General features: G+C 41.5%; 2 protein-coding genes and 1 non-coding gene across 3 annotated transcripts; 1 reads left to right on the top strand and 2 right to left on the bottom strand.

Annotated features, from left to right (window-relative positions):
- Positions 1–3107: 3107 nt before the first annotated feature.
- On the bottom strand, positions 3108–3974 carry LOC103986387 (protein TRACHEARY ELEMENT DIFFERENTIATION-RELATED 7A-like). The gene has a single exon (XM_009404387.3). It carries the CDS (start codon positions 3953–3955, stop codon positions 3278–3280), a length of 678 nt encoding a protein of 225 aa, XP_009402662.2. The 5' UTR covers positions 3956–3974; the 3' UTR covers positions 3108–3277.
- Positions 3975–4965: 991 nt separating this feature from the next.
- Positions 4966–5915, top strand: LOC103986519 (protein TRACHEARY ELEMENT DIFFERENTIATION-RELATED 7A-like). Its single transcript, XM_009404537.3, has one exon. It carries the CDS (start codon positions 4989–4991, stop codon positions 5688–5690), a length of 702 nt encoding a protein of 233 aa, XP_009402812.2. The 5' UTR covers positions 4966–4988; the 3' UTR covers positions 5691–5915.
- Positions 5916–9011: 3096 nt separating this feature from the next.
- On the bottom strand, positions 9012–9093 carry TRNAS-CGA (transfer RNA serine (anticodon CGA)). The gene has a single exon. It is a non-coding gene; the product is annotated as a tRNA-Ser (tRNA).
- Between the last annotated feature and the right edge of the window lie 50 nt (positions 9094–9143).

The raw sequence follows: 9143 nt of genomic DNA, 5'->3' as shown, positions 1-9143 counted from the left end.
AACATATAGACAATGCAGTCAATGAAACACACAAAGAAGCCAATGAAACAAGTATTATTATCCGCAAATTAATACATAAAATAACAACAATAGACGTAACACTGATTTGCGAGCACACAATAGCCTGCTAGCTTTTGTGCTCCAGAAGGTCGCGGTGATCGGCCTTAGAAGGGCTAGCGACGCCGGCCCCGCCGCTCGAATGTTGCATCCCCCGCAGGCTCTCTGCGTGAGGTTTCACCGACCACTTCGCCCTCCTCCATCAGTTCATGGATTTCGATATCGTCGTCGATCGACGTCGGAGCTGCCGGTTGTTGGCGATGGGGTCCTTGAACTGTAGCCTCGTGGACATCCACATGGTCCTCCACGTCAACAGCTTGTCTTTTGGCGGCCATCTTCTTCTTTCTCTTCCTGATGGAGCAAGTCACGGCCGCCGCGAAGAACGCTAGGAGTAAAAGGCCGCCGAGGGAGGCGAATACAGCGATGATGATGGCGTCGTGTGGGCTCCGTGGATTGGTTTCGGGTGGTGGCAGTCTCAGTGGTGGAGGACTGATAGGCGTAGCTGGCACTCTTGGTGGGGGCGGAGGTGGCGGCACTTGATATGGAGGTGGTGGCGGTGGCGGCACTTGCTCCGGAGGTGGGGGTGGCGGCTCTTGCTCCGGAGGCGGAGGTGGGGGTGGTGGCTCTTGCTCCGGAGGCGGGGGTGGCGGAGGTGGGGGTGGCGAAGGTGGGCTTGGCGGTGACGGGGGTGGCGGAGGTGGCACTTGTTCAGGAGGTGGGGGTGGCGGCGTTTGGCCCGGAGGTGGGATTGGCGTCTCTTTCCCCGGATTTGGAAGTGGCAACACTGGAACCGGAAGTGGTTGTGGCAGCGTTGGCACCGGAAGTGGGATTGGTAGCACTTTTCCCGGACTTGAGGGTGGCGGCGCTTGCTTCGGTGGTGAGGGCGGTGGCACTTGCTCCGGAGGTGGGGTTGGTGGTGCTTGCTCCGGAGGTGGGGCTGAGGGCACTTGGCCCGGAGGTGGGGCTGGCGGCGCTTGCTTCAGAGGTGGAGCTGGCGGGGGGTTCGCATGAGTTGGCGGCTTCGACACGTTTGGAGGTTGTGGCTTAACCGGAGTCACTAACCACGGTGGTCGTGGTAAAATCGGAAACACCCAACCCATTGATCGATGGTGACGTCGTTATACGTGAAATGGAGAGCTTCACACTTGTGAGAATGGCCATTTTCTCATCGAATCGATATATATTGGCACATTCATAATATCAAAATAGAATATTATCTAATTTAAGAAAATATCATATAGGTAATTATCGAAAAAATCTCATTATTTACTTTTTATGGGGTGGCGTCCCTCTTTTCAGAAATTACCAAGAGGTGTCATTTTTTACGAATGAAAAATTATGTTCTTATTCGTTCTATTAAATAATTTAGTTTTACATGACTAGATTTTTTTTTTCTTGAATCGATCCAAACTAATTCAAAAAAAATTTCTCCTTCGTTGACTCCTTCTCATCTCTCTTTTTCTCATCCTCTCTCTCTTATTCGTCTCCTCCCCCTCTACCTCCTCTTTGTCTATCTCCTCACTCTTCTCCTCTGGTCTCTCCTTTATTTGCTTCTTCATTTTCCTTCTCTAAAATACTTATAAATTCAAAAAATTATATTTCTAAAATCTCCCAAAATTATTTTAAAAGTGAGCATTATTAGTTGTAAATATACAAGCTTTAAAATGTTTTAAGATATGATTCATTCAAACACTCTCAACTTTGAATTGAAATATACTCAACTATAGAATCGCCTTTGAATTGAAATATACTCAACTATAGAATCACCCTCAAAACATATGAAATTCAAAAAATAATACTTCTAAAATCTTCCAAAAGATGAAAAAAAAAAGGGAATGATTGTTATAATTATACGTGGGCATGAATGTACAAGCATGTGATATTTTAGATAAATTTCACACAAATATACTTGATTTGAATCGAAAAACATTCAACTATAAAATTCACATGCCGATTTTAAATTTTCATAATTCTACTACATCATAAATCAAACAAGGATTATACTAGTTTTTCTATTTTATGATAATTTTAGGATAATTACTTGTAAAATTTATCATATTTTTTGAATGAGTCTATTTAATTTATTTTTGAATGTTACGAGTCAATTTCTACTAAATGACTTGAAACTTCCACGAGTCCACTATAACATTAATCTAATAAGGAATTTAGTAGAGTTTTATTTTTTTTATGATTTTAAGATAATTATTGAACTTGATATGTTTTTGGATCGTATTTATGATCGAGTGCATTTCAGTTCATTTTTTATTATAACAAGATTAATTTTCGATAAATCTCATGAAGCAAAGGTGAGAATAGAGATAGAGAAGACAATGAAGAGAATAATAGTAGGAGGGAGTAGAGAGGATAAGGAGAAGAGGAGATGAAGGTAGAGGTGGAAGAGGTAAAGGTAGGGGAGGAGAAGGCAAAAGATAAGGAAAAACAAGATATATGATATTTCGATCAAACATATGTTGATTATGCCTCACTTCGGTTTATCGCTAAGCATATATGATATTTCGATCAATAGAGTCAATAGTATAAGGAGAAACAAGATTAAATACTTTATTTTCATAAATATATAGCTCGTATTATAACTTTTGAAAGTGTATAGATTGATATGCTAAAGGTAACTAATTACATAAGGTAATATATAATTAGCTCAACGATAAAGGTATATAAATTTTCTCTTAAGGTTAATAGGAAGAAAAGAAATTGAAACTTTAAGTTGACTGAGAGAGTAGTGTTTTTGGTCTTATTTAGTTTAGTCTTAGAGAATATAGTGGAACCATCTTGTATATATATATATATTATATATATATCCCCTCCTTTTATTCTATGTTTAACACATGAAGAATATGGTATTGTGATGCTCATTCTAAATGATCCAATGACCACAGTCAATACGCCACCTCTTAATTAAAGTTATATGCAGGTTCTGCAACTACGACCATCCAAAACCAATATCGTGACTCGAAGTCATGCCCTAAATGAATCACTTGATGGTAGCCACAAGAATGTAAAAGTCATCCAAATTGAATATGAGGATCGAATTACTTATTTCCAAATGAATACAGCTCTTAAATAATCACAATACACACACAACAGATGACAATGAATGGAGGTGTAAACAGGCAGGCGAGCAAATAAGCACACTTATTCAACAATCATGCATGATTCTCAGAGCTTTGGCGACCATTTCTGTTGTCTGCTAGCCTTTGTGCTAAAGAAGGTGGTGGCGACTTGTCACAGAAGGGCCAGCGCCGCCGGTCCTGCTGCTCGAACGTTGTTTCCCTGATGCAGGCTCACTAAGTGAGGCTTCACCGGTCACCGTGCCCTTCTTGAACACCTCATGGACTTTGATATCTTCGTCGATCGACAGGGTCGCCAGTTGTTGGCCATGGGGTCCTGGAACGGCAGTCTCGTGGACATGCACATGGTCCTCCACGTCCACGGCTTCGCTTTTGGCGGCCATCTTCTTCTTTCTCTTCTTGATGCAGCAAAACAGTGCCGCCGCGAGGAAAGCGAGGAGAAGAAGGCCGCCGAGGGAGGCGAACACGACGATGATAACGGTGTGGTTTGGGCTTGGTGGCGGAGGCACCGGTGGTGGAGGACGGACGGGTGTGGGAGGCGGCTGTAGCGGTGGCAGCTTCGGCGGAGGCGGGGCCATCTTTCTTGGTGGTGGTGGCGGCGCTTGCTTCGGAGGTGGGGGTGGCGGGGGGCTGCGGCGAGTTGGTGGCGGTGGCGGGAGTCTGCCGCGTGGTGGGGGAGGTGGTGCTTGCTTCGATGGCGAGGGTGGTGGGGGGCTCCGGCGATTCGGTGGCGGTGGTATGGTCGGGGATACCTTTGGAGGAGGTGGCGCAAATGGACGCGGTGGCATTCGAGGCGGGAGGAAGGCCATTATGTTTGAAGAGACTCGAGGACAACTGTGGAGGGGATGGAGAGAGAGGATGGGGGGTGTGGGTATTTGTAGCATCGATCGAGAAGAGGTGGCAATTGGGCAATAGGTTTGCAAAAGACTTCACTCCCATCCTACGGCTTTGCAACGGTGGCTTCCAAATGCTGACAGCAGGAACGTGAATTGCATAAGCACACATGCTCTTCCACATCTTTTATTAGGAATTTAATGTACTTATGCATCCAGAATAAATTTCCATTTGGATATTGCTGCTGCTGCTGCTGCTGCACATCAGTGCACAAGCTGAGCATAGTTAAGTACATCAGATATGTGCAATGAACTCCCGTTGCACGTGATGATTGGACAGTACATGGACTGTGAAGCAAGCATTGTGTTCTCCAGTATCTGTCAGACAATCTTGGAGTCGAGGAAATGATAAGTGTAGGTGCTTGAAAACTGGCTGAGCAAAATTATGTTTCACGCATGATAATGGCCCTTCTTCCCCATCGCTAGCTATAGATTATTCTGAGAAAAAGACCTTCCCAGGAATCAAAACTGGTGATAAGTCACCAGTAGCTAACATATAAAATACAAGAAATGAATTAATATGAAGAAGATGTTCTCCCATAAAAACAACAGATCATAAGCAGTCCCCAGAGCCTATATGACAAGCACAGCTTCCCCACTGTACCTCAAGTTGTATAATGCAGTGTCTGTTCTTACTTCCTTTTTTTATCTTGTGTTAACACCCTTAAGCTCTAAATCTTGTTCTGGGGTTCCTAAGCAAAAGAGCATGCTCAAGATGGCAGCCAGTTCATGTCGAAGGACACAAAGGGCCAAGAATGCTCAACCTAAGCAACAGTTGTTTGCAAGCCACCCTTGCAAAGCCTTAGCATGAGAGTCAAGTTTTTTGAGAACCTACTGCCCAATGGGGCCCTCTTCTTCTGTTACCTCTCGATCGATGCTACAAATACCCACACACCCCATCCTCTCTCTCCATCCCCTCCACAGTTGTCCTCGAGTCTCTTCAAACATAATGGCCTTCCTCCCGCCTCGAGTGCCACCGCGTCCATTTGCGCCACCTCCTCCAAAGGTTTCCCCGACCATACCACCGCCACCGAATCGCCGGAGCCCCCCACCACCCTCACCTTCGAAGCAAGCACCACCGCCACCACCTCGCCGTAGACCACCGCCACCCCCACCTCCGAAGAAAGCGCCACCGCCACCAACTCGCCGCAGCCCCCCGCCACCCCCACCTCCGAAGCAAGCGCCACCACCACCGCCAAGAAAGATGGCCCCGCCTCCGCCGAACCTGCCACCGCTGCAGCCGCCTCCGGCACCCGTCCGTCCTCCACCACTGGCGCCTCCGCCACCAAGCCCAAACCACACCGTTATCATCGTCGTGTTCGCCTCCCTCGGCGGCCTTCTCCTCCTCGCATTCCTCGCGGCGGCACTGTTTTGCTGCATCAAGAAGAGAAAGAAGAAGATGGCCGCCAAACGCGAAGCCGTGGACGTGGAGGACTATGCGCATGTCCACGAGACTGTCGTTCCAGGACCCCATGGCCAACAACTGGCGACCCTGTCGATCGACGAAGATATCAAAGTCCATGAGGTGTTCAAGAAGGGCACGGTGACCGGTGAGGCCTCACTTAGTGAGCCTGCATCAGGGAAACAACGTTCGAGCAGCAGGACCGGCGGCGCTGGCCCTTCTGTGACAAGTCGCCACCACCTTCTTTAGCACAAAGGCTAGCAGACAACAGAAATGGTCGCCAAAGCTCTGAGAACCATGCATGATCGTTGAATACGTGTGCTTATTTGATTGTGTGCCTGTTTACACTTCCATTCATTGTTATCTGCTGTGTGTGTATTGTGATTATTTAAGAACTGTATTCATTTATAAATAAGTAATATGTTATTATTATTATTATTATTATTATTGATGAGACATCTGAGTTCATTAGTGTATTATTTATTGTATGAGGGTTCCAGTCTAATGTAAATGTCATTTAATATAATAAAAATATTTTTATCTTTAAAAAATAATTAATTAGGTCAACTTGAGATTGTATTAAATGGTGTATATAAAGATAAGTATCCATGAACCTATGTTTTTAGATCATGAGCTTCATAACATATTTGGCCAAAGGAAGAAGGGAGGCACATTGATCCCCCCCCCCCATTCATCATCAAGAATAAACATGACAATGCCATATGTTAACAAGAGATTTAAGGAAACAATGAAAGTTGCAAATGTTAAAACAAGAATAATAAATATTAATTTTTTTTAAGGTGCTATCTAGTTTAGTTAATAAAAATCGTAAGGTAAGGAAGGTGTTAGGTCCTAATCCCATTTTCATCATGTACCCTTTATAAAATAATAATATATAAATAAATAAATAGAGAAATCATTTTAGGTTGTTTTAAGTTTATGATTGGATTGAAGATTTAAGTTTATGATCTCTTCAGTAACTTGATATTCAAAATAATTTTCTTAGTAAATTGATGAAAAAGTTTATATGGTTCCATCAATCAATTATAATTGACTAGGGAGAATTTGGTTTGTTGACTAAACAAATATCTTTGTGAATTTATAATAGCTTCAAGTATTTGAAGTTTTATATGACTTTTTAAAAAAATTACTATGAGACTATATTAAATCCAAAGGATATCGAATTCTATAAAACTATATTGCTTAATAAAGTCCCTCCAATGCTTATACTAACTTAAAAGTTAAGATGCTTTTTATTTTTGAGTTGAGAATGTAAAACCATAAGCATATATTCTCTGAGAGCTTTTTTATTTTTGTATTTTGGAACACGACTATTAATAGTATGGCTCTGGAACCATTATATTTGCAAATGTGTATTAATGTCGGAGATAATTTTATATATTTTTCTATTTAAGTGGAATTGTGTTATATTAAATTCGAGAAGCGTAGTAAGTAACATCTACGAAGCATTATCAATCACATATGATAAAAGTACTATGAATATAATATTGAGATGTCAACCATTGTCATCGAAGTATAATCAAACTAATACTAAAGTGTCAACCCTGTAATCATGAAGGTATCGATCATATCATTATAATCCTAATTAAAGAATTTTCAAACCTTTTTGATTGCCTCCAAAGATAAAAAAAAACAATTAATTATTTTTTATTCCTCAAAATAATTAATTAGTTTTCGATAATCATTACGCGATTGAGATATCTTTTAAAATTTATTGGTTAATAACTTAGGGTTTTCCAAGTTATATTATGATAATTAGGCAGCTTGACCCTATCGGGATAAGACATATTGAAATCAATTATCGTATCATTAGTAAAAAAAGAAATCATTTAGGTTAGATTATCTATGCAATCACGCTCTCAAATTACAAATGTTTATATGAGGTAACTTGAAAAGATACTATTTATCTACGCAAGTTGAACATCTCGAACATTCATCCTCCGGAGAGTTCAGAATGCCACCAAATGCATTGGACAAATTTGGCGAATTAAATGAAGGATTTCTTTTTTCTCATAATCGATTGACACATATTGCTCTACCAACAATTACCTATTCAAGATTTTCTACCACTGTATATATATATATATATATATATATATATATATATATATATATATATATATATATATATATATAGTCTGAATATGATATATTACCTTGAATTAGGCAACATTTATTATTTAAATCTTGTACATACGTCTATATATATACGTATATATCGATTCATAGTTCAATAACAAAATCGCTATAATCTCCGTCTCTTGCAGCACAATGCCACGGCGAGGAGCTCGCAAGATGCTTGGAGTTTCACCGCGACGACGGCTCTGGAAACTGCCACCAATTCTGCCACCGGTGCCGATCCCCAAACTGCCACCGGTGAACTTGCCTCCAATACCCAAACTACCACCGGTGAACTTGCCTCCAATACCCAAACTGCCACCGGTGAACTTGCCTCCAATACCCAAACTTCCTCCACTCCCGGATCTGCCGAAACCGCACATACCTAAACTGTCGTTCGGGCTCCCGTTCCTGAACCTCCATTTCATCGGCACCGTGTTGGTCTCCATCGTCGTCCTTTTCCTTCTCGCGATCCTCGCAGGGGTCGCGTGTTGCTGCTGCACCAGCTGGAGGAGGAAGAAGATGGCCGGCCAACGTGAGGCTGTGGACGTAGTGGACCGTGTGCATGTCCACAAGACTGTCGTTCCCGGATCCCATAGTCAACAACCAGCGGCCCCATCAGTCCATGAGGTGATCGAGAAGGGTGCGGGGATCAATGAAGCCTCTCGTAGTGAGCCTTATACGAGCGAGAAGGGAATGTCCGAGCAACGTACTGTAGCACCTTCTTGACCACAAAAGCTAGCATGCAGCTTAGAGAGAAGAAGTGTGCTGGGAAAATACACTGTGTGTTTATGTTTCGATTGACTGTCACCTGCAGCATTGATTGTGTTTATTTAAGAGCTGAATTCATTTGCAAATAAATAATGTGTGTTTCATTTGCTTCCTTGCATTGATTTGGATGGATTTCACACTATTGTGGCTTCCATCAAATTATTACTTTAGGGCATAACTCTGAGTTCCAAGATTTCATTGGTTGTTCTATTTCAGATGCTTTCAAGAATTTCTAAGTTGAATTTGGATAATTTCACACTTAAATCGTGTAATAATCCTTAAAGGACAAAGACATACTTATCTTAGGGGCACCCTAGTAAATTCCTCCCAAATAAAAATTCAATTATGAGTATTTTTTTTTGAGTAAATTGTCTATTAAGTTATTGTTTCTGAATATTTGAAAAAAAATAAAAAAATCATTTCAAGTTGTGTTATTTGACATAAATAGTAGGATTCGAACCATAGTAAATTCCTCCCAACTAAAAATCAATTATGAGTATTTTTTGAGTAAATTATCTAAGAAGTTATTGTTTATGAATATTTGAAAACAATTAAAAATATCATTTCAGGTAGTTTAAATTTATGAATATTTGACAAAAAAAGGGGAAAAAATCAGTTCAAGTTGTGTTCTTTGACATAGATAGATCAATAAAAATGCAACGTCGACAGCAGGATTCGAACCTGCGCAGGCAAAGCCCAACAGATTTCGAATCTGTCTCCTTAACCACTCGGACATATCGACGCTTCCTGTTGTTAATCTAAACATTTATATATATATAGTGAGTTCAATGA

This window comes from Musa acuminata, chromosome BXJ2-5 (genome assembly GCF_036884655.1).
Source record: "Musa acuminata AAA Group cultivar baxijiao chromosome BXJ2-5, Cavendish_Baxijiao_AAA, whole genome shotgun sequence".
In the NCBI taxonomy this organism is placed as follows: Eukaryota; Viridiplantae; Streptophyta; class Magnoliopsida; order Zingiberales; family Musaceae; genus Musa; species Musa acuminata.
This window is presented reverse-complemented; position numbering and strand designations above follow the sequence as displayed.

Bases quoted from the DNA above. Each gene is read 5' to 3' on its own strand.
- LOC103986387 (XM_009404387.3), bottom strand. From the start codon at position 3,955: ATGGCCTTCCTCCCGCCTCGAATGCCACCGCGTCCATTTGCGCCACCT.
- LOC103986519 (XM_009404537.3), top strand. From the start codon at position 4,989: ATGGCCTTCCTCCCGCCTCGAGTGCCACCGCGTCCATTTGCGCCACCT.